Source organism: Archocentrus centrarchus, chromosome 17 (assembly GCF_007364275.1).
Source record: "Archocentrus centrarchus isolate MPI-CPG fArcCen1 chromosome 17, fArcCen1, whole genome shotgun sequence".
Classification (NCBI taxonomy): domain Eukaryota; kingdom Metazoa; phylum Chordata; class Actinopteri; order Cichliformes; family Cichlidae; genus Archocentrus; species Archocentrus centrarchus.
Genome location: NC_044362.1, coordinates 5,935,327 through 5,960,316, shown reverse-complemented (window position 1 = coordinate 5,960,316; position 24,990 = coordinate 5,935,327). Strand labels below are relative to the sequence as shown.

The 24,990-nt window shown below is 41.9% G+C and overlaps 2 protein-coding genes across 2 annotated transcripts; both read left to right on the top strand.

Moving 5' to 3' along the window:
- Positions 1 to 2,088: 2,088 nt before the first annotated feature.
- On the top strand, positions 2,089 to 7,895 carry mrpl37 (mitochondrial ribosomal protein L37). Its single transcript, XM_030752080.1, has 8 exons — positions 2,089 to 2,587; positions 2,968 to 3,151; positions 4,047 to 4,162; positions 4,264 to 4,452; positions 4,588 to 4,742; positions 4,837 to 4,968; positions 6,568 to 6,642; positions 7,566 to 7,895. The coding sequence occupies exons 1-8, from the start codon at positions 2,203 to 2,205 to the stop codon at positions 7,641 to 7,643; spliced, it is 1,314 nt and encodes a 437-aa protein (XP_030607940.1). The 5' UTR covers positions 2,089 to 2,202; the 3' UTR covers positions 7,644 to 7,895.
- Positions 7,896 to 9,220: 1,325 nt separating this feature from the next.
- On the top strand, positions 9,221 to 24,170 carry acot11a (acyl-CoA thioesterase 11a). The gene is made up of 17 exons (XM_030750988.1): positions 9,221 to 9,301; positions 12,314 to 12,502; positions 12,604 to 12,673; positions 12,750 to 12,810; positions 13,013 to 13,117; positions 13,372 to 13,507; positions 16,412 to 16,503; positions 17,338 to 17,399; positions 17,888 to 18,007; positions 18,136 to 18,274; positions 19,590 to 19,645; positions 19,812 to 19,878; positions 20,326 to 20,409; positions 20,510 to 20,643; positions 23,035 to 23,202; positions 23,308 to 23,434; positions 23,512 to 24,170. Exons 2-17 carry the CDS (start codon positions 12,322 to 12,324, stop codon positions 23,671 to 23,673), a joined length of 1,764 nt encoding a protein of 587 aa, XP_030606848.1. The 5' UTR covers positions 9,221 to 9,301; positions 12,314 to 12,321; the 3' UTR covers positions 23,674 to 24,170.
- The last annotated feature ends 820 nt before the right edge of the window (positions 24,171 to 24,990 follow it).

The window sequence follows — 24,990 nt, the reverse complement described above, 5'->3', positions numbered from 1 at the left end:
AATGCAAACTGAAAAAATGTTGGAATAATGAAAAACACAACTGTGAGGGCCACTGGGCTGGCCTTGTTTTCTTATTGCTGGTGTCTACCTTTTTCAGGTAACTACTGGGTGGAGCCCACCCAATTTCAGATGCAGCACACCTGAGCATGTCGAGCTGAGCTGCTCTATAAAGCAGCCCTGCCTGAACCTACGGGAGACTCCTTTTTGATCCTCTTGGAGGCTGCTTGGCTGACAAAGTGTTTTGGTACATTCTCATTTCATTTCTTTCACTGACTGCATCACTCAAAAGTTGAATTCTTTAGGATGATATTCTTATATATTCATTGTTTGTGCAGTGATGTGGCCTCTGAACAGCGACTCTGCTGTTTCTGGATGTTGTAGCAGTGCTTGAAGAGCACAGAAGTAGCAGGGAGGCTTCTACACTTTGAACTCTGTCTTTATGTTTCTCAGCAAATCTTCTTCAGTGCATTAAAGCCTTCTTCACTTTCTGTAAAGTCCCTGCTTTACCCCTGTTTACTGACAGAATTGTTCATACAAATTTCATGTGAAGTTCATCATAGTGGGCAAACGCTAACCTGCACACATCAGTTGCACACATCAGTTCAGGGAGACAGGGACCCTGCAACACATAGATTGGGCAGCACAGTCCTAATAGGCTGAGGCCAGAGGTCAAGAGGTTATGGTCTTTCTGTGGGAGCCACCTAGATTGGAAACAAAAGCTAGAGAGGCTGAGCTGGTTTGGACATGTGCTGAGCATGGAGTGTTGATACACTGCAGGACCTCAGAGTAGGTTCATGGATTAGGTGGAGGAGAAGATTACTAGGGACAGTAGGATATAGATGATGAAAGATATTTTAAACACACTTTTATTGAATCACCAGACATATTTTATGCCGACCTCTTGTAAAAAACACAAAGCCTGCTGTGTACACTCATTTTGTTATTATATCTACAACAAACACCAAGGATTTATTGCAATCAGAGCAACACTCTTTTTATCAGTTACATCTAAGCATCTGTATTTAATGTCTCTGTGACATGAAGGGAAATAATCAGTACTTTGGATGTTTTAGGGTTAAACAGTGTTAGCTGCATAGTTTGTTTTTCAGAGACACTCATAATGTTTCAGAAACTGTGAGCACAGAGACAGAACTTCAGAAATTCAGACTTTTGAGTCAGTGCAGCTTATTAAAGTTATTGGGTCAATTTAATGTTTACTCCAGGAGAAACTCTGAAATAAAAACCTACTTTAATTAAAAATCATATTAGTAATAGATATTTTATTAAGTTAGGGTTAGTAGATAGTGTCAGGATACATTCAGCTGCCCACCTCAAAAACTGTAGCATATAAGCCATATTCTTAATAGTCAGCATTAAAACAACAATATACATATTATTTGCTCTTTTTGTAAGGTAAGCTCAGAAGACATGTTCCATTTATTTTGATCTTGCACCCTCTCTTCTCAATTCTGGAAAAATATTTGCACTTTAATCTCTACTTTTATTGAACCGGATGTCTCCCTTTGCTTTGAATACGTAGTGTTTGGCTTCATTGATTACCCAGTAACTGAAAAAAAAATTAATACTATATTATTAACCTTATTATATACTTAGCCAAAAGGCATTTTCACAAATGCTTCTACACTAATCAAATACCTCTTGTTTCCATTTTTTAAAATGAGGTCAAACAATATATTAAAATTATTAGAAACTCCACCAGTACTAAAGCTATTAAAACTTGCTCCTTATGTGCTCTCTTTAATGTATTCATGTAATATGTTTCTGTAAATGATTGTTTCAATACTTGTATCCCCCTGGCGGACGTTATGACACCATATTGTAATTCGTTATACTGTTCTGTTCTTTATTTTTCAAAAAAAATAAATAAAAAAAAAAAATATATATATATATATATATATATATATATATATATATATATATATATATATATATATATATATATATATATATATATATATATATTTGCTTCACAAGCTGCGAAACACACGAGTGGTGTCAGCATTAAAAAAACGCAACAGCAGGTGGCGTTGTACTCCGTTGTTTACAATTCAACACAGATTGAAAGACGAAGAAGAAGTGTCATGGCGGTGTCCTACAGCTTAGTTACTGACAGGGAATGAGTTAGGGGAGAGTTGCCGCTTTATTCTTGAAGACTCAACAAGAAGCAAAACGAGAGGCGATATGTTTTGTGAAACGGCTCAGTGTTTAAAAACGGCGGCTCCGCTGCTCTCTCACACCGCCTTTGTGAGGGATTTGAGACGGCTGTCGGCACATGGGGGAGCCGGCTGCCTGCAGGCCCGGAGACACCTCACTGTCAGCCGCTGTCTTACAGCCAAGGTCCCCCCTCCGCGGAAACCCAGGGAGAAGGTCGAAATCCCCGGACTGGAGATGGTCACATACGAAGAGAGGATGCACTATATCCCGGGGCTGGCTAAGCCTGCTTACAAGGACTGGGAGAGGGACTACAAGGACCCTCGATATTACAAGTCTCCCCCTGCTCACGAAATGGCGTTGTATAAAGACAAACCGTGTTATATATTCAACCAGAGGACCAGCGCGCTGGAAGGTAACAAACTGTATGACGCTAAAAGCACGTCACTGCTGTGATTAAACTACCCAGTATTGGGCATATATGAATGATGCTCAGTGTACATTAGGTCTAAATGAGTTCAGGCGATGCTCGGTTGCTAATTGATGGGCCTAATCACAAAATCCCACCAATTCGTACCACATGCTTATGTGTCTGCACCTTCTTTTACGATCAAGATTTCAATAAATGTTCACAATGTAAAAGTAAATGTCAGAATAACTTTACTTTAAAGAAGCTTAGAAAAACCTGAAAGTCTGTGTTGTTGCTAAACGGAAACGTATCATCATTCAGGTCTGATTCATGAAAACTCTCATTTATTTTCTGTCACTTGCACTCTTCCTCTCTCAAACTCTCAGGTGTGCGTCAGGCTGCATGGTTGACCAAAACCAAGGTGATTGCAGGTCTCCCTCCACAGATCCTCTCCCTTGCAGAGAATCCCGAAAATCAGATACCAAATCAGGAAGAGCGTGTACAGAACGCCATCAGACATGCTCGCTTCTGGGACACGACAGAGGATCGACCACGTAAAGAGAAATACAGGTTGGGTGACAGCTATGCATATGCATGTGTGTAATAGTCTGCTTGCTTACAGTTATGCTTGAGCCAAGTGGCCGCTGGAGGCTGGCCACAAAAGAGAGTTTGGCCTGATTTAGACTTCCACAATAATCACAATTTTTGCAGGCTGCGTGAACCAGACATGCAGTTAGGTTTCTTGAGAGGTGCACATCAGGTTACAGTGTAGGGTTCAGAGGGGATTACCAGTTATGTACGTAGACCACACAAAGACCCGACGCAGAAGTCTTGAGTCTCCATAGACTCAATGGGAAGTTCATCTTGTTTTCAGACTGACCATAAACTCATCAGGAGGGTTTTTCTTTTATAGCTTGGCCTAGTTTCCTTGCCCATGAGTACGCTGGGGTCTGTGATGTCATTGCATGGTGAGTGCGAGTCTCTGTGCAAACTTCCACATGCCTGCCAATTTCTTGTGACTGTGCATCCACAGAGACACTAGACTACACTTTATCAACTATGGGTGCATCCTCTGGGTGGACTTCAAAGCAGCACAACAGTAATGACTATTCATCCACGGTGTCTGCATCAGACTGTGTCCTTGTCGATTTAGATTAAACAGCATGTGTTTTTGAAGGAAGCAGGTTTAAAGCACTTTCACATTGGTTTCATTTTTCCGATCTGAAAGCTTTTGTATACAGTGTGTGAGTCCGAGACATTATTAGGTATTTGGTGGAGTAGCATTTTGAGAAGCTTCCTTGACAAATCAAAAGACTTTAGCAAATGATATAAAATCGCAACGGTGCCGTAAACCTCAGCCTAATGATTCTATGACATTGTTCACAATGAAAGTTAAAGTTAAAAGGCGTATAAACTGTTTGCCTTGTGAACTAAAATAACTCTCCCTTTGTTGCTCGTTCCTCAGCAACACTCTGCTCCTCAACCTGCTGCATCTGTGTGCGACTCTACAGTCCAGTCACCCGGCCATCAGCAGGAGGATGCTTGAAGAGAACTACTCGTTGGCAGCCACATGGAAGAGAGGTATTGAACCCTCATGCTTATTGTACTTGCTCGTGTTTAGCAAGATAGTTTTTACTATGAGTTATGGCTACTTAAATCAAACATTTCTTCCACTTCCTCAGGTGAGGACCTCTTCCAGATAAGGGGTCAGAACGGTTTACTGCACAACAGCATGGATCCTCTCCCAGAGGTTTCTGGTAAACAGGAGGTGGCCGACACAGCAGATCACATCCTGGACACCTTCTACCCTGTCTCCCCCACCATTGACCTCCAGAAGGTACATGTGTACAAGGAGGAGGTAAACTGCACAGGTGAGCGCTTGCCCAGTCCTCATCCTTTTTTATGGAAGTGCTATTTTAATGGATCCAGGTTTCCCTGTAGCACAAGCAGTGTGGTTATGTCTGCTCGTCATGCCTCAGTGACAGAAGTCTCTCATGTTGAATCAGGTTTCAGAGGCGACTACCCTTACCCTCATGCCCACACGCTTTACTTCCTGGAGTCAGTCGATCCTCGCTGTAAGCTCCACCCTGAGCCGTTCAGAACCAAGATGATCATGTTCACCTTTGGAAACGCTCTGGCCCGTGCACACAAGCTATACGGGGTAAGAGTATCCAAAAAGCATGACTATTTAACTCTGTTTAACTATATTACATTTCTTAGTTATCCTTTTTTCTTGCACTGCGAATGTGTTTCAGATTCAGCCCCAGCGAGTTTTGGACCGTCCTGTCACAGTGCAGGCAATCGGGACCAACGGTAGAATTTTCCAGTTTATGGTTTTCCAGCTGAATACCACAGACTTGTCAGGAGATGACGGAATTAAAAACCAGGTAAGCTCTGTGTGAGAGAATTGGTGTTAATACTGTGCTATATACAGTTGTGGTCAGAAGTGAACATACACTGATCATGGGTGTGAATGATTTCCCAGTTTTTTTCTGGGTTGGAATGATTGTACAGCTTTACAATTAGAGCACTGTAGAGTCTATCCCAGCTGTCATAGGGTGAAGGGCAGAGACAACCATTCAGTCACATCCACTATGGGCCTATTAACCTAATCCCACTAACTGCATGTCTTGTGTGGGAGACTGTGTGAGGAAACCACACAAACGCCACACAGAAAGATTGATTCGAACCCAGGCCATCTAGCTGTGAGGCAGCAGTGCTAACCACTGCGCCACCATGCTGCCCCAAAAATTATACATACAGGCTCAAATATATACTTAAGCCATAATAAGCTGTGCTGAAGGCCAAAGCATATTAACTTCTTGTTAGTGATCATGGAAAGTCCAAAAACCTCAATGAAGATCTTCGAAGGAGGATTGTAGATTTACAAGTTGGGAAGGTCTCTTTGAGCCATTTCTAAACAACTGCTGATTCCAAGATCATCAGTTCAAACAACTGTACATGAGTACAAGTTATCTGCATCACCACTTTGCTGAGATCTAGAAGAAGACCCAAAATGTCACCCTTAGATGAGAGGAAATGGGTTAGGATGTTCAGGAACCACCAAGGCTGGAAACTGCTGGCTGTAAATGTCCACAGAGTGAAGCGGGTTTTATAAAACCAGGGACTGGGAGAGTGCTGATCAAGAAAGAAGCCCCTACTCCAAAATCACTCCAGCTCGACTGAAATTGGCAGATGCCCACATGGACAAGCCAAATGGCTCGTTTTGTGGTCAGATGAGACCGATTGAGCTATTTGGCTACAATGACAAGAGGTATATATGGAGGAATAAAGATGAGGCTTTCAAACCAATCCATTTAAATTAACTCTACCAATTCTGCAAAGAAGAGTGGTTAAATATCCAGCCAGAATTATGCCAGAAGCTTGTTGACGGCTAACAAAAGCATGTGGTCGAGGTGGAACAAGAGACATTTAACCCAAATATTTTCTCTAATCCTGTGTGGATCGGAGAACACCCGTGATTTATTTTTTTTGTCATTAAAGATGTGTGCTGTATGATCATTCCACCCTGGAAAAAGAACATTTCACTTAAACTACCATCACATTCATGAATGTATGTAAAATTCTGACCTCAGCTGTAAATGCAGTCCATTTACAATGTAACTCAAGAAATTCACTATTGATTTGCAGATGCAGCACATTGAATTTGTTCACTATGATTTAGTTCATATTAATTTCTTACTGTTGCGCTAAGTATCTGTTTCAAAGCCTGTCAGTATGGCACCAAAGCAGAACTGGCTCCACACCACTAACAGCTGTCTACAAGCCAAGCTTCCTCTGGCAGTGAAGAGTCAGGACTGGAACAAGCTTTTATAACTCAGTAACTTGGCAAACTAGTTTAGTCCATGAATGTGACTCCAGACTGCTTTGAAGATATTGGAACCATAATTTTTCACCTGAATACTGGTTAATGAAACCTTAAAATCCAACATCAGTTTTATTTTCCCCATTTTGTTCACCTGCAGTTGTGGCTGGATGAAGATGTTGAGCTGTATGATTTTGCAAAAGTCCGGCCGCTCATCAAAAAGAAGCAAGTGAAGGTATAGAGTTGATTCTGTTACCATTATTTCAATAATTATATTTATGAATGAGATTGCATTTGCACAGTATTGGTTGTATGTGGTAGTTTGTATGAGAATGTGTCCCGATCTCCAAAATAAATGTCACATCTAATGTTAAAGCAGAAAATTATGGCAAGACTATTAATATTTGAGGTAAAATCAGTATAAGAATTTGGATTTGGAGAAATAGACTTAATAAATGTAATTGTCCTATATATCAAAATACATGGAATCCATCAGAATCTGAAAATCAGATGGTGGCTAAGGAGATATGCTAAGCTAGCGCCTTTTAGCAAGCATTGAGCTTTTATTTTTGTTACCTCAAGTTTAGCTGCTGCCTTTGATAATTATGTGAAACAGTTAACTGAAATATCAGGTCATCATGTACATTAATATTTTATTTATCTAATGTTACAATTAGGAGCAAAACTCAGCATTTTCTTTTCTTTTCTTTTTTTTAATTTAAAGCAAAGGCTAGCAGCTAGCTATTACATAAAACAAGTTTTTACCTAAATTATGTTTTTTTTTTTTTTTTTTTTTTGTTTGTTTTTGTGGTTTTCTGTGATTTCAGCTGTGTAGTTTTCACTATGAATTTAGTAGTGTAGTTGTATTCGTTACCTTGTTGGTAGAAGTCTTTCAGTAACTTTAGCTGTGTAGCTAGCAGCCTATGTGCTGACAAGTCCGAGAGACGATCAGACCTCAGTACAGTAACTGTAGACTGCAGTAATAGTCTGCATGGAGTTTTAGCACTTTTGATGCATTGTTAAGCTGCACTCTATTGCGAGCAACAGTTAGTGCGTCGTGCTTTTTCACACAAGTATTGCATGTGTGTCTATTGTTGACTAGGAGGGGAATGAGCCACAGGGGAATGATTCTGATTGGTTGCTTTGTGTCTCCTGCAGATACCAGCTGGTCTGGCAGGATACAAGCCTGAAACATTCAGGAAGTTCTTGGCACTGTACCTGCATGGAGCTGTATAGGCCTCCTGCACACCTCATAAATCTGTTGTGTGTTTGTGTGGATGGACACACGATTAGCAGTGAGTTGCTTGTAAAGCAGCATCTAATGAAAACAACTCATTTTCCTTTAGCTTGTTGTGTTTCATGGACAGTTCAAACTGACTAGAATGAACTCTGTCATTCTCACACACAGACTCCATCTCCAGCTTAATAACTTCTGAATATGGCTTCTTGCGCTCCACATTTCATCTGAATAAAAGCTGCTTTTCTTAACAGTTTGTTTCTCATTAAGTTTATTAAGTTGTTCATATGTAAATTCTCATAGTTAAACTCTAATGCCGTTAGTACTTTTCATGTGAGTACACAGCAGTAACAGGTTTTCTCTGCCTAGACATATTTTTCCTGCCACATCAAATTAGTGCTGTAAATGAAGGTCTTACTGAGATACACTATATTGCAAAAATTATTCACTCACCCATCCGGATCATTGGGGATGGCTCCTTCCGGTTCCAACATGACTGCACAATAGCACACTAAGCAGGTCCATAAAGACACGGATGAGGGAGTTTGGTGTGAAAGAACGACCTTGACCGGCCTGCACAGAGTCCTGACCTAAACCTGACAGAACACCTTTAGGATGAATTAGAGCGGAGGCTGTGAGCCGGGCCTTCTCATCCAACATCAGTGTCTGACCTCACACATGTGCTTCTGGAAGAATGGTCAAAAGTTCCTATAAACACTCCTAAACCTGTGGAAAGCCTTCCCAGAATAGTTGAAGCTGTTGCTTCAAAGGATGGGCCGACATCATATTAAACCCTATGGATTAAGAATGGGATGCCACTCAAGTTCATATGCATGTGAAGGCAGACGATGATCTGATAGAATGAGCACATCCTGACAGAAGCTCTCAAGTAACAGGAGTAGAGCAGTTTGAGGAGACTTACAGCCCACAGTGGGAGCTGCAAACAGGTAAATCAATGGGTTATCACGGTATGTTGCTTTTTCCTCTCCAAAGCTCATGTTAAATTATAGTTTTGTCTGTAATTTTGACAGACTAGCTGAAGATACAAATGCTCACCACAGACATTAAAAGTGAGACAGGGCACCCAAAGAGTGCTACAGTGAAGATGTGATTTTACTATGACTTACAGGGGAAACAGGTCATTAAGATTTTTCTGATGATTCAATACATGCAGTTTTTATGTCCAGTCACCATTTACATAATACTACAGTCAATATGTACATCAATTTAATGGCCCAAATAAGTGTTTAAAGATGGCTGTGGAGTGACAGGACCTATTTCTACATCTACTACTTTAGTCATAAATCATGGAATCCTTGCTTGTGTTTTTTTCTATAGTAAACCTAGCTTTCATGCTTTTCTACATTATTTCTGTTGTATTTCTGCATTTAATTTTTTACTTTTTTTTTTTTTTACTTTTCCACTTTTCTCAAAATATCCTCTTCCAGCATACTTCTATAGACGGGAAACCACAGTTTACTTTCAAATATAATTATTTCCCCCTCGAGGTCTCAAAGAGGAGCTAACACATCACACACAAACAGCTGGACCAGAGTACGTTTGGGGGGCTTTTATTTTGAAAGGTACTAGCCATATACGTGTTGAACGCGTTTCACACCCCTCTGCTGTGCTTGACGCTGTGAGTGGCCGCTGCCAGGTTTGTGTATTTTAATGTAAACTAACATGTTCAAGTTAACTGTGGTTTTATTTCGGTGTGAGTTTAGGAAGCTAATTTAACCGGGTAACCAAGCTGGCTATCAAGTGCGGTGTACTGGGACTGGGAAGACACGCAAACCTTCTGAACGAAGAGGTGTTGTCCATTTCTGAAGTTCGGTCAGCAAAATCTAGTTTTTAGACTACTAGGCGAAGCCGTCGGTCTTTGTTAGTGTGTTTTCCGTGCAGGAGGAAACAAATGTACTGCTCTTCATATGGAGCCACTGACTCTTGTTTAAAGAGAGAGTGCAGCTGACAGTTAAACATGCAGACTACAGGTATGTAGCGTTCAGGTCAATGACGTGAACGCATCACTGTTCATATGAGGAGAAAACACGCCAGCATCTGAGAGCAGACTGTGTGTTTGGTAGCGACCCATCAGTCAGCGCTATAACACACTCCTACAATGACTCTCTATGAGTTATGGTTGTTTGTGAGAAGCTTATTGTGACAAAGCTTTCCAGTCCAAAACAAAATGAGTTATTGTCCAGGAAACTGATGCAGTAACTGTGTCGCAATCATTAACAGTGTCGTAAACGTAACTCACAATTTATAGTGTGAAGATTCATCGTATACTGCAGCTTAGACTCGGCAAACGCTGCTTCTTGTTGTGTCAATAGTGCATGACCAGCTTGTGTAACTGCTCAGCTGTGTCACAGCCCAAACGTAAGAGCGGCGGTCCATCCACCCAGCAGTGGAAACAGCCAAGTATCTCCCGGTTGTCATTATTAAACATGAACTTAAGAGCCAGGTAATTAACAAGAATGGTTAGACTGTAATTAAAAGATGGTCATAGCCACCGTGACATCACACTTTGGTCCCACTCTGAAGCCTCGAGCTGAGCATATTCACCTTCCCCATCTTGGTGTTGAGAAACCAGATGTGCCGAGTGAGTTGGATGTGACTGTTAAAGCACACATTAGCCAATGAGTGTACCTCAGACAGTCCTCTCTGATACACAGAATAGGTAAGATTTATGAAATGTCTTCATTTTTTATTCAGTGTTACATGAAAAACCCAGAAGCCATCTTCAGCTTTTATACTGTACTGGCTGTGAAGGCCCTGAAATTAGTTTGGAATTGTACTTAAGCGTTATTTTCATCCAGTCTTCCAGAGGATTGGTTTAGTATTTATTTGGTATTTTGTAGAATTTTCTGATTTTTTTCCCATGACCACCCCTCGCTGCTCTCCTCTGGAATCACCCCTGCTTCTTTGTTTTTGCATTTAGTCATTAACCCGAGCCACATCTCCAGACTGTCCTTGGCTGAACTCCTTTTCAGTAAAGATGCAAGAGATGAGTTTTAACAAGTAGGAACAAGTCTGGATCTGCATGTTTCACATGCTCCTTTTTACCAGTCAGACGAATAACAGTCCTGTGTTGCTCACTGGCTGTCTTGTATAAATAAATGAAATGAGTGAAAAGAGGTGAATGAAAAAGAAATGCATCATGGGAACCCCCCCCCCCCCCCTCCCCCAACAGCCTAGGCCTATTGCAGCATAACATCAATTTTATTGCATCTTAAGAAAATACTCTGAAATCATACAGAGACCAACAAAACGAAGAAAACAACCGTCACAGCCACCATCAGTTGTATCTAGATTTTAGTCCTGGTGATTTATAGATCTATAGTTATGTGTGTGTGTGTGTGGGGGGGGGGGGGGGGTGTTTGCAGGACTCTATGCAGTATAATTCAGTAGTTTATAGAACATTTCTTTGGTCGCGATGACATAAAGCAATAATTTCCTGTGTGACATCATCAGTCTCTCACATCGTTGCAGAGGAATTTTTATCCACTCTTCTTTACAATGTTGTTTCTGTTCATTGAGGTTTGCAGCCACACACACACACACACACACACACACACACACACACACACACACACACACACACACACACACACACACACAGCATTTTAGTCAGGTTTTGGACGGTGACGTGGCCGCTGCAGACCCAATTTCAGCCAAGCTTTAGCTGTTGGACAGATGGTCTCACAGATGACTCTTGAATATTTTGATATACAGAGGAGTTCATGAGTTTTTCATAGAACTGCACAGAGTCCTGTATATCACCGTTCAGCTCTCTTTAGTGCTTCTGGTTTAAAATATTTAATAGAAAATTGCTACTTCCTTTGAAATGTTATTGTAATTAATACATATTTGAAGGAAGAACTTCTTCAAAACCAAGTTTGCTTAGTGGGTTACCTTTGAGAGTTTCCTTTAATCTGTGGAGAAAAGTGTTGGTAGTCTGAATCTGCTGTGGCAGGAAGTACACCAACTCCAGTTTGAGCAAAATAAAAAGTTCAGACATGTACGGCTAATCTGAAAATACGCTCCTTCCTTCATAAGCCGAGGTATGAAGTATTGAACATGGAAGGATGTTCACTGTTTACATGCACCTGTGAAAATAAAGCATAATGACATAACATTTTCAGTCAATATCCAACGATGCTTTATACCTTTAAAATACTGGTATCAGCCCCAGAACCTGCCCTGTGTTGGAATAACAGTACATGTTAAGATCTTCAGACTAGAGGTGTGAAAATGCAGCATAGACACCCTGATCTAAAGTTTCATTTCCACTGATAATGTGCTGATGTGGAGCCAGTTCTGCTTTGGTATCTTTTGAGAACCAACCAACATTTAAACAGGTCTGAGATCCAAACATCAGCGTTACCTGATGAAACCCTTCAGTCATTTTAAAGTTGGTTCTTTTCCTAAATTGTCTGTTATGTGTAGACACAACACTGGTTCAGTGATGCCTTTTTTATGCTTGAATGATTCATTGGTCAGTTTTAAGCAACTTAAACAAAAAAGCCTTCCTGTTGCTCAAGACCAGTGTAAATTATTACAGGAAGTCTGGCCCATCGGAGACAAAATATAAAGAAATGAGGGGTGGCTCGAGACTTTTGCACAGTACTGTTAACTCCACTATCTTTGCTTTAATCTCTTTCCACAGCTTTCAAAATGAGTTTCAAAGTTTCAGGTAATCTGGAGGAGGAGGAGGAGGAAGAGGAAGAAGGAGAGAACTGCAGTCTGACAGAAGTGAAGATGAGTCAGATAGTGATGCCCTGTCACAGCAACCATCGGCAGGAGCTCAGCGTGGGACAGCTGCTCAAATGGATAGACTGTACCGCCTGCCTCGCTGGTGAGTCCTGTAGTTTCTCAGGAGTGTGTGCTGAAATGTTGTAATTTCAGTTGTGAGCATGTAGTGCGTGTTGTAATGACTTCTCTATTTCATGTGGGCAGCGGAGAGGCATGCTGGAAGTCCCTGCGTCACTGCGTCGATGGATGACATCCACTTTGAACATACCATTGGGTAAGCGAGGGCGTGTGTGAGTGTGTGCAGGAGGGTTGGTCTCAATGTAGTAACTCCTTTGCATGTCCCTGCTCAGTGTGGGTCAGGTGGTGAACATCAGGGCAAAGGTCAACAGAGCCTTTAACACCAGCATGGAGGTCAGTGAAGTTCACAGATAAGTTTCCACTTACAGTCACCTCAGGGTGCTTTATATTGTAAGGTAAAGACCACACAATGAGAGAATGGTATGATATGATTCAACACCATTCATTCAGCTTCTTCTACTTTTACTGTAGTAGAACAATGTGTATTTACCTTAACATGTATTGACTGTATTGACCCTTCCATCTTCCACCTCAGGTAGACATACAGGTGAGCTGTGAGGACCTGTTCTCTGATCGTCACTGGAGGGTTTGCCACGCCTACGCCACCTTTGTTACTCAGCGCACAAGCACAGGACAAAAGGTATGGAGTGTGTTAATTAGCATAGGATGTCACGGTCATGATAAAGACACTTTGAGGAGTGTGTGGAAGTTTGCCATATTACTGATAATTAGATGGAAATCACAATTTAAAAGAAAAATGTAAGCACGTCTTTTATGTGTTATATGACTCAAATGAGAATCTATAGAAATTTGCTTCATGTCTTTTAGTGCTGTCATGGTCTGGTCTGTGCAGCAAAGTGTGTGTCTTGTATTTCCTGACACCTCACCTCACAGGTGACCTTGAAGCCCATTGTTCCTGGCACTGAGAAGGAGCAGGTTGAATACAGCGTGGCAGCTGAAAGGCGGAGGGTCCGTATGCTGCACGATGACATCATCAATGATTTACTTTCCAATGGCTCCGTCCAGCAGGGTAGGTTTGATGCACCTTGTCACATCCCAGCATGGAGCGTACCACTCTAGTAGTTTCATTGCTAGACCACCCTCAAACTTCTGATGCAAACCCAGACATTTTGTTCTGTAAGCAGGCCTGAAATATGACAGAAACTGCTCAGTTCCTAAAAGTCTTTTAAGCGGTAAAGAGTTAAAGTAGAGGGCAGCACCTGAACATGAAGTTCTGTGTTCAAACACAGAGACACAGTGATGAGAAAGCTGAGGCGGACAGCTTGAATTGTTTAGTGTGATGTAATTTGCTCAAAACAGCAAACGAGTGAGCTCATACTTAACTCATACTTGTACTTGCTAGCCAGTTGTATCATTGTTATGCTCCCAAATAAAGCCATAAACTAGCAGGGGGCCACAAGCTAGTGTATTCCTAGTACTTAGTCCCAAGCCCGGGTAAATGGCAAGCATTGTGTCAGGATTTGCATCTGGCATAAAATCTTGGCCAAGTCAAACATGCGGATCATAAAGAATGGATTGCTCAGGGCCTGAGTTAACGACGGCCTCCGGTGCTTTTGGCCAACGGGGTGCCGGTGGATACTGTGCTACTGTTGGGCCAAGACAAAGGAAGAGGAAAAGGGGAAGGTGTGTTAGAAGGTAGTGAGAGAAAAGGAAAGTCAGGAATGTGGAGGTGAGAGTAGGGACTTTGACTGGTAAAGGGAGAGAGTTGACTGATATACACCTGAAGTACAGGTAATCTTGAAGAGTGTGAGAATAGTGTTGTAGAGGTGAACAGTGTCAGACAGGCTCATGAGTTTGAAGCTGGAAATCAGAGAATGATGTTGAATGCTGTCAGTGCCCACAGGTCGGTCAGTTGCCCCATATGTCTGTTAGAAGAAAAGGAGGAAATTCTGGATTAAGTTGAATGAAGTGGTAGAGAGTGTCCCCAGTGGGGAAAGATTGGTAATCGGAGCAGACTTTAATGAACATGCAGGTGAAGGGAACAGAAGCAATGAGGAGGTGTTGTGTAGGTATGGTATTAAGGAGAGAATGGCAGGAGGACAGATGGGGGTGGATGTTGCAAAAAGGATGAAAATGGCTGTGGTGAGCACATATTTCAAGAAGGGAAGGATCTTCTGAAAGAGAACGAGGAGACTTGATGGTGAAATGAGGAAGTACAGGAAAGGAGGAATTTAGACAAGGAAAAGTGGGCTAGTCAGTAAATTAAGAAAGGCATATGGCAAAGAGAGAGGTGCCAAAAGCAAAGGAAAAAGCTCAGGATGTACGTGATGCTGGACACTAAGGAAGGAGAAAGGGTGAAGACAGAGTGTTGAGAGGATGGAAGGAGAACTTTGAGGAGCTGATGAACGTAGAAAATGAGAGCGAGGAGGACAGTTAGTGAATCAGGAATAGCAGAGGATTAGTAAGGAGGCAGTGAGGGCCAGCTATGAAGAGGATGGAGAGTGGAAAGGCAGTTGGTCCAGAAGACATACCTGTGGAGGTATGGAGATGTTTATGAGGGAGGGCAGTGGACTTTTTGACCAGACTGTTTAACACAATTTAGGACAGTGAGAGGATCTCTGAGGAATGGAGGAGACGTGCACTTCTACCAATTTTCAAGAAGAAGGGTGACGTGCAGAGCTGTATGAACTACAGAGGGATAAAGCTGATGAGTTGATGATGGGAAATAGTTGTTGAAGCTAGATTAAAAAGAGAGGTGAATGTATGGCTTCATGCCAAGAAAGGGCACTACAGATGTGATGTTTGCTTTGAGTGTTGATGGAGAAGTATAAAGAAGGTCAGAAGGAAATTCATTGTGTCTTTGTGGATCTAGAGAAAGTATATGATAGGGTGCCAAGAGTGGAGCTGTGGTACTGCATGAAGAAGTCAGGACTGGCAGAGAAGTGTGTGAGGGTGGGGCAGGACATGTACGAGGACAGTGAGACAGTGGTGAGGTGTGTGGTAGGCGTTTCAGATGGGTTAAAGTTGGGGGTGGGATTACATCAGGGATGGGCTCTGACCCCCTTCTTGTTTGCTGTGGTGATGGACAAACTGGCAGATGAGGTCAGGCAGGAGTCTCCATGGACTATGATGTTTGCAGATGATATTGTGATCTATAGGGAGAGTAGGGAACAGGTGGAAGAGAGCCTGGAGAGGTGGAGGTATGCTTTGGAGAGAAGAGGAATGAGAGTTGGTAGAAGCCAGACAGAATATGTGTTTGTGAATGAATGAGAAGGAGGAAAAGTGAACATAGTGAAGGTGGATGAGTTTAAATACCTGAGGTCAGCCATTCAAAGCAGCAGACAAGTGAAGAAGAGAGTGGAGGCAGGGTGGAGTGGGTGAAGACGAGTGTAAGGGGGGATTTATGCCAGAAGGAAGAGTGAAAGGGAAGGTTTATAAGATGGTAGTCAGCGCTGCTATGATGGATGGTTTGGAGATGGTGGCACTGACAAAAAGACAGGAGACTGAGCTGAAGATGTTCAGATTTTCACTGGGAGTGACCAGAATGGACAAGATTAGAAATGAGTGTATCAGAGGGACAGCTCAGGTTGGAGACAAAGTTAGAGAGGCGAGGCTGAGCTGGTTTGCACATGTGCAGAGGAGAGGTAGTGGATATATTGGAGCTGGCAGGCAGGAGAAAATGAAGGAGACCTCAGAGGAGGTTCATGGATGTGGTGAAGGAGGACATGCTGAGGGCTGGTGTGACAGAAGAGGATGCTGGGACAGGGTGAGATGCAGACAGATGATCCACTGTGGCGAGTCCAAAGGGAGCAGATAATGTGTTCCATTGTTTGCTGATATCACTGATCAAGATAGTTTAACACTAAATTACTGGCTACATATCTTAACACTGTATAATTTCAAACCTCAAATTAGTAGTTTCCTTACATAAAAGACTGACTGAACGTCCCAACTTGACTTGTTTTTGTATCAGCTGACAGCACACCAGGGTGCAATGCAGTGGCAGCCGAGAGGACCAGGGTGGAGAGTGTGGAGCTGGTTCTACCTCCACATGCAAACCATCAGGTGAGTTATTAAAGTACAATTCTGTCTGCCACTTTATCTCTTTGTCTTACTGAGCCAGGATGAGGTTAGCAGTTATTCACTGACTAGATTGTACTCTTTCTGGTACTGTTATACTTAGAATATTTGAATTGGATTCCATTTTTTGTCCTACTATTAGTAGCAAAACTGCTGTGAGCAACCTGGTGTGAGTCTAAACATCTGGGCTCTCATTTATTACTCGTGTGTACAAACAGTACACGTTTTTGTTTAATAGGAATGTCGGGAAATGGAGTGAAAGAAAGCAGAATGGCATGAAGTAATAGTCAGGCCAGCTGGAAGTCAAACAGGGATTTAACTGCTGAATTAATTTTAACCCATATGATGTCATTTAGCTGTTGTGTTTCAAAGTAAATTTTGATTTTGTAAAGATCTGTGGCGCATATTCATTTCACCTCATAACAAAATAAATATTTTTCTTGAACACCCTGCAAAGGATAAATGGAAGAAAATGGATGGATGGATGGATAAATATTCAAGACCAAGGTCATCTTATGTGTTTGTGCATATAATGAGATACTAACTATCTAATAACACCACCTCTTCCACTGGAACAGTAGAATGTTTTCCATAGATTTGTTTTAGTCATTTTTTGGGGGAAAAAATCATCTAAAGGTTTCCGATAGCTGGTTAAATCCAGAGACAGTCACCAAATTAGAAACAGTATGGTGAAGTGAAGTGTGACGATCACACTTTATAAATGAGGTCCCAGTTGTTGGATGAATTTGCTGTTGATGTTCAGTATATCATTGTGTCATCATAGTGTTGAGCTTCACTGTCTGTGTGTTCAAATACCAGGTGAATACGTTTGGAGGACAGATCATGGCCTGGATGGTGAATGTAGCTACAATTGCTGCCAGGTATAGACGCGCACACACACACACACACACACACACACACACACACACACACACACACACACATTCCTTTTCTTGTATTTTTACTTGATACTCTGCACATGCTGACCACATCTCTCCCGCCTTGACCTTTCAGCCTTTGTGGGCATTTGTGTGAAATTTATATACCCAAGATTAGAGTTGGAGTTACAGCCCAGTTCAAGTCACTGATCCTTGAGTATTGATGGATTGCATTCACAAAAATAGAGCATATCACTGTGACCTTTGACCGCCATGTTCTAATCAGTTTATTCTTTAGTCCAGGTCAGTCCAACTTGTGCCAAATTAAAGGAATTCTCCAGATGCCTTCAAGCTACATATTAGGTTCAAGAATATAAGAGCTACAGAGTGAGACAACCCAAGTAGTTGACAGCAAGTATCTTGTGGGTGTATGTCAGGGAAACACAAAACTCAATGTGTCTTTATATTTCTATCTTTGTGCTCGTGTGCAGTCGTCTGTGTCAGGCTCACCCCACTCTTCGGGCCATCGACATGTTCACCTTCAGAGGACCTTCTCAAGTCGGAGACAGAGTGCTGCTGAAGGCTATAGTGAACAATGCTTTCAGAAACAGGTATTCATGCATCCAAGAACACTCATAAAGATAGGATTGGATAAGATGTGAAAAAAAAAAAAAAAGGGTGCAGCACAGAAGACGTAAGAATCGCTGGTTTGCAAATTGATGTGGTATGCTTCTTGCAGCATGGAGGTGGGGGTGCGCGCAGAGGCCTACCAGGAGGAGGGGGCTAACCGACACATAAACTCAGCCTTCATGACCTTTGAGGTGCTCGATGATGGGGGGAAGCCACGCAAATTACCACGGATACGGCCCGAACCCTTGGTGAGAGGACCGTAGCCCTGTGGGAACAGTAACAGCTGTTCAGGTGGAAAGTTGTTACAAGCTTGTTTAGCATGCTGCAGCCATAAACTGTCCAGGTGTGACACACTTATCAGTTAATTAATGCTAAGCAACAGACTAGAATAACATACTAGAATTTCACTCTTTCAAAAAAGCACCAACACCACAAACATGGAAACAGGGTCCATTTCAGTAGCTTGAATTAGAGGTGAGCTGGAACAGGCAGCTGTGGCATAGCTTTCAATCTAAGCGACCAAGCCCCTGACTTGAAGTTGGACGGATTTAATGAGCCATTGTGTAGCTGAACTCATAGAAAGTGGAGAGATGGTGTTACCTGCCTCTACGATCCAGCCCCATGTTTCCAAATGGCAGCAGGGAAACTTGGAGCAGCTGTGGCTCAGAAGGTTGAGCGGGTGATTGCAGAGTCAACAGCTTCTGCAGTCCACATGGCCCCGTGTTCTAGGGCAAAATACCCCAAACAGTGTATGTGTGCGTTTGTGTGTGTGACAGGTAATCATTTTAGACCCTATAGAAAGAAGCTTAAGATGCTTCAGTGTCCTTGGACCATGCAAAGGATGCAGAGAAAATTTAATATCTGCCAAACAAATATGTTGCTTCCTTTCTAATTGATAAAATGGGGGTAGTTTTATGAATGAATTGTAAATAAATAAATAAAAATATGCAAATCTACTTCAGCCTGAATTCTTCTAAGATCCAGGATATCTCTGCTAAGCTATTAAGCTCCCAAGTGACCTTACTTTCTATAAAAATTCATAAAGCTGTTTAAAAACAAACACACGCTTGATTAACTATTAATTTCTGTTTTATTTGTTTTGGAAATGAGGAGGTATGAAGGCTTGGCTGAACAAAGATCAGAGCTGTAAACTTAACAAGTTTGAGTTGGCGGCCTTTGTGTCGATTGAAGCAGCCATTATCACGCTGACCTACTCTGACAAACATAAAGGTATCAGTTACAGGGTGAAAGGTGGGCCGCTTACTCCATGGGTTACTATAGTGTGAGATCATCATTATCAACATAAACAGGCAGCCACCACTAATTAAAAGTGCACTCCACCAATTTATACCCCAAGATCAGCGTACTAGTTAAGAAGAGTAGAAAATGGTTGTCTTGTAGATAAACAATCTCACTGATGTCATCTGATGTTTCAGCTTGTCCCTGTGTTACAGACTGCTGGAGTCTGAAAGATCTGAGTACTTGCAAGGCAGCAAAGACTTAAAAAAAGAAACATAACTATATATGAATGAAGCTTTTTAACCCATACCCTCTTATTTACAGGAAGGAGAGAGGAGGTTCCAAGAGGCAATAGCCAGAAAAAAGATCAGACTGGACAGGTATAATTGTCTACTCTTTATGGTTTATTTTTGCTTAAAATTCAAGAAAAAAAAAAAAATGCAGCTCTTTATAATGTTGAGAATCACAGCAGCTCTCCTGCTGAGACATCAGCCTACAGCGCCACTGTTTTAATGCAGCATCCTTACAATTCTTTTGTGTTTTTAGGAAGTACATCATTTCCCACAAACAGGGGGAGGTCCCTCTGTCTGTACCCTGGGATCCCATGAACCAGGTGAGGAGAAGCGTCAGGACTCATCGGGTCACAGTATCACATTATTTACTGCTCATTTTGGTCCACATGGACCCGCATGGAGAGAAATCAGACTTTTATCTATTAAAGTGATGTAAAATAGATTGTAATTATTTCATTTAAACATGCCCTAGTACAGATCTTTGAGTCCATAATTACTTTGTAGAATATGAATTTAGCTGATTAAAATACAGGACTGTCTTAAGCCACCCCTCGTTTCATTTACTTCCAAAGAACCAGATGTTTCCAGGCTATCTTTGAACACTGATCCTCACATGCCTTCTACTAACACTGAGCTTTGGAGATGAGTTCGTCATATTTCTTCTTTGACAGTCCAGTGCAGTTTAAAATGTTACAGGGTTTTTGTGGAATATTGTATTAGTGCTCATTTTCTCTAAACAGGGAGACAAATTGCTTGTGTGCTTCTAGGTGTATCTGAGCTACAACAATGTCTCAGCTCTGAAGATGCTGGCAGCTAGAAACAACTGGTGCCTCAACTCTGAGAAAGACAAGGTATCTGCTTTCTTCTAAGCATTTTTGTTTCTTTATGTGAGGTTTTCCCCTCCTGCTGTACACGAGGAGCTGAGTTTTTTATGTAATGTTTTGTTCCCAGGTTTGTCTTTACACCCTGGAGCAGAAGTCCATGCTGAGCTTCAAGATTGAATGTGAGGTGGACGTTCCTGCTCACAGGGCCTTTGATTTACTCGCTGAGCTGAGCAACAGACCGAGCTGGGACTCGTATTATAAGTAATACTCACACACAAACACATTTTGTGACAAATCTGTTAAAGCGTGACCTGAGGCCTTTATTATGATGCAAGTTCTGCATACCTAGGATATCTTTTCTTTATCTGGCTCCACTTATCCTAACAGCAGTCAGGCTAAGTGGTCACATGGGGTGGTTATCAAAGCTGGATTCACTGGCAGCATATAGCCAATCAAAAACATGGACAGGTTTACTGGCAGCAAAGCAGCATATTTTAAAAAACAAGTACATGCCCATAATAACATATTGTTTGGCCTATTCATGCTGTTAGCAAACAGATACTTGTAATCAGGTTGGTGGATTTTGTTTACATCATAAAAATGGGTCATCTTAACCAGTTGCTACTGTAGGTGGTAGCTAGGCGTGCATAATTTAACTTATAAATGAGATGTTATTGGGATCACATTTTGGAGGTAATTTCTGTGTCAAAGCCCAAAACTGAAGCTCATGGAAACATTATTAGAGGCTTTGAACTGGGCTGTACGTCCAGGAAGACACTCAGTTGGTGCAAATCTTCTATAACAAGCTATTTCTACCGATGAGGCAATGCTAGCGTCTGACTCTGCAGGTGTGCTTTATCTAGGTCAGAGTGTAATATGTGACCGGTCCTGTTTAGGGCCAGGGCAACAACCTTCTGAAACCAGGAAATCACTCCAAACTTTAGGAGGTGTCCTTTAAAAAAGCGCTTTAAGAGTTTTATCCTCAGTTCATTTTCAGCTTACTGCTCCTTTCTGTTTTTACTGCCTTTATTCAAATAATGGATTCAAAAACAAGAAGTTGTGCAGTGTGGTTAAAGTTCATGATGTCATGATGTTTACATTATTCTGAGGCCCAGCGATCATGTTTGTTGATGAGTCTGGACTCTGGTTTCTGGCAGGCAGCTGTAAGAGTGTAGCCAAACAGAGACAGGTCACACTTTTTGATGGACAGCACACACTGACGTGAATCAGCACAGTGTGTTTACAGTTCAGGTGATGAAAGTGGTTTAAAAGTGAACCAGACATGATTATAGTCAGTATCTGTGCTGAGATATCATTGACATTAAGTTTAAAATCACATCAGGTGCCAGCACGCAGCCAAGACAGACTGAGACTGACTGACCATCCATCCATCCATCCATACTCTTATCTTCCATCCATCCATCCATCCATCCTCTTATCTTCCATCCATCCATCCATCCATCCTCTTATCTTTTACAAAAAAAAAAATACAAAAACAACAAGCCCCTTCTTGTCCGTCCATCTGTCCACAATTCAAAAGAACCTCTTCCCCTTTATTGGTATTGGTCAGAGCTGATCACCCAACAGGTATATTTTCAAATTGTTTGAGGTCACATTTGTTGCATTTGTTCCATTTTCACAGCATAACTTTGATGCACGCTACTTAAAATTTTACCAAATTCATCCATGCATCTATCCATCATCCTTGTCTTATCTGAAGTTAGGCCTAGTGGCAGGAAGCTAAGCACATGTCCTTCTCCCCAGCAACACTTTCCAGTTCCTTCTGGGGGATCCCGAGGTGTTCACAGGCCAAACGAGATGTATAAACTCTCCAGTGGATTTTGGGCCTAACCTGAGGTCTCTTCCCAGTTGAGCATGCCTGGAAAACCTCCAAAGGGAGGTGCCCAAGAAGCATGCCTGAACAACTGCTCTTTTTGACACAAAGGAGCAGCAGCTCTTCTCTAAGATCACTCCAGGTTCCTCATCCTCATTCTCTAAAGTTGAGCTGAATTCGCAACCCTACTCTTTAGGCCCCAGATCCCATGACCAACGGGTGGTGGAAAGACCATTTTGAGGAGCTCTTGAACTTCCTTGCGACTGGGAACTAGCTGACAGCCAGCTGGGAGCAGCGGTGGCTGTGTCTGTAGCTCTGCTGGCTTCATCAGTGTGACGGTGTTCAGCCAGCTGGGAGGAGAACCTGATCCCATGGTTCTCTGCTGGAAAATGGTGGTATGCTCTCTCTCTGTTGGAGGAGAGGGGTTGCCCCACAAGTGAGGGAATTTAAATAACTTAGGATCTTATATACAGTTGATGGGAAGGTGGAGTGTGGCCTAACCCTCACATATAATCATGAGATCTGGGTAATGGCCCCCATTACCCAGCCCCTTATTTATTTGTTTTTTTTCCCTTGAGTCTCCCCACAGTATGCCACTGTACATCACTCAGTGGGTGAGATACAGAAAGCTGAGAGTGGCTGCTGGTGACAGCTGTGTAGTCTGTCGTATCAATCTGCCAAGAATTTCTGACTTGGGATTAGCAAAATCATGAATATGTGTATTTTCCAAAATGCAGCCTCAGTCTTTAAGCTGTGTAGTCAGTATGTCAGTGATCTTTTAACAGTGTACTCATCATTGTATGCAATTCTTTAACCAGGATGTGCGAGCTAATTCAGTGGGTAGACGACGATGACGTCATATATCGTGTGGTGGCTCCGTCGGTCCGTCATGGCGTGATGGGGTCCCCCGTTGCAGCCAATCAGGCAGAAGGGATGTTCCAGGATTTCATCTTGTTGGCTTCCAAAAGGAAGCCATGTGGCAGCAGGTCAGTAGAACCAGCTGTACAGTCTCACTGAAAGTCAAAGGTCATCCATCTCCATCCTACAGGACTTACTGATGGTTTTTGTTTTATTTTGTTTTTTCTCTTCAGAGATCCATATGTCATCGCTCTACGCTCAGTGTCCCTGCCCACACACCCCCCCACTGAAGGCTATAAGAGAGGAGAGGTTCTGTGTGCTGGATTTACCATACTGGAGACCAAAGACAACATGTCACTGGTGAGAGAAGTAACCATTTTAGCACCTTAACATATAATCTTAACAAACCGTTATTATTTTGTGCTTTTTTTTTCCAGATCAGTTACTATAACCAGGCATCTCCAGAGGTTTTTCCCTACATCTCCACAGATATTGCCGGCCTCTCCTCCTTTTACTACCACAACTTCTGCTCCTGCAGACAGTACTTGACCAGGAACCGGCTTCAGTCTGCCTCTGAAGAGCAAGACTGCAAAAACTAACAGTGTCAGCAGTGTGTCAGAGGCCAAGCTGTAGACACTCAGTGGTACTGTCCAGCTCATTTCTCCTCGCTTATATTCTGATTATAGTGACATCAGTCTGCTTTTTTTTTAATATGATGGCTCAATTAAAGTCACAGGTGTTCACAGTGGAAAAACTTGGACAAAATATTATTTTATGTTTTGATACATTAGGACTGAAAATCTTTGATTTTTAACAGTCACAATTAAGCGAGTAAAGAAAAACTGACACATTTACTGTGTCGGGTCAGTCGTGCTGTTCCTGTTTGCAGATGTAAGTTACATAAATGTAATAGATTTTGACCTTGTGTGGGGCTTGTAGTGTGGGGCTCGTAGTGTGGGGCTCGTAGTGTGGGGCTCGTATGAAATGGAGGTTAATTAAAACACTAACAGGAGTCTGCAGTTAGCACAAGATAACATGTTTGTTGTGATCAAATATGGATGGTTTTTTCACATCAAATAAAATATTTTTAAGAACATATTTGTGTGGTTTTAATCAGATTCTTATGGCATTAGTTTACACTACTAAAAACAACTAAGGGAACAATTTTAACTTTTCGGCGTGGTTTTTGAGTGATTGTTGCTGACCGTTGTTGGAGCATTTTGTTCTTAATAAATTACACAATGCATATGAATAAAGAGTTTACACCTGAATATTTCAGTCACCAAGATCCCATGTGTGATTTAAGGGTTAATTTTTTGAGCAGTATAGAATCAAACCATTTTGCTGTGGAGCTTTGTCCTGAAGTCACTTTGATGATTAACTTATTGTCCTGTAAAAATGGCCCCGATTTGTTCATTTTTCTTCTTCCACAGTGACGTTTGTGTTTTGGTTCCTTATTTTTTGATGCCATCGACTCGCTTTCTACAGCTACGAGTAGTAACATTTTCCACAGAGACCAACCAGACTGAAGCACCACACATGCTAACCATGTAGCAGCCAGTCGAGAACGGCTCTTAGTGAACCTAACGTCTGGCTCTAACTCCCGGCTCCTCAGCACAGCTGTCTCCGGCTGTCATGTAGGAAATGACATACAAAACAAACACTGCTCAGCTGCTCTGCCCACATTTGCAGCTGTAAGTCAGACACACACACACAGATTAACTGTTACTGTCACATTAGTCCCATGAAAAAGATTTCAAACTCTACACAACATCTTTTTGATACATTAATACAAATCTTTTCTTTACCCGACTGAAGCTGGTTTTAGCTGAATTTAGTGTCAGGAGGTTGGTTGAATAGAAGGCTTATTTTTTGTGATATATGGAATTAAAAATGTTATAACCGGAAACATCTAG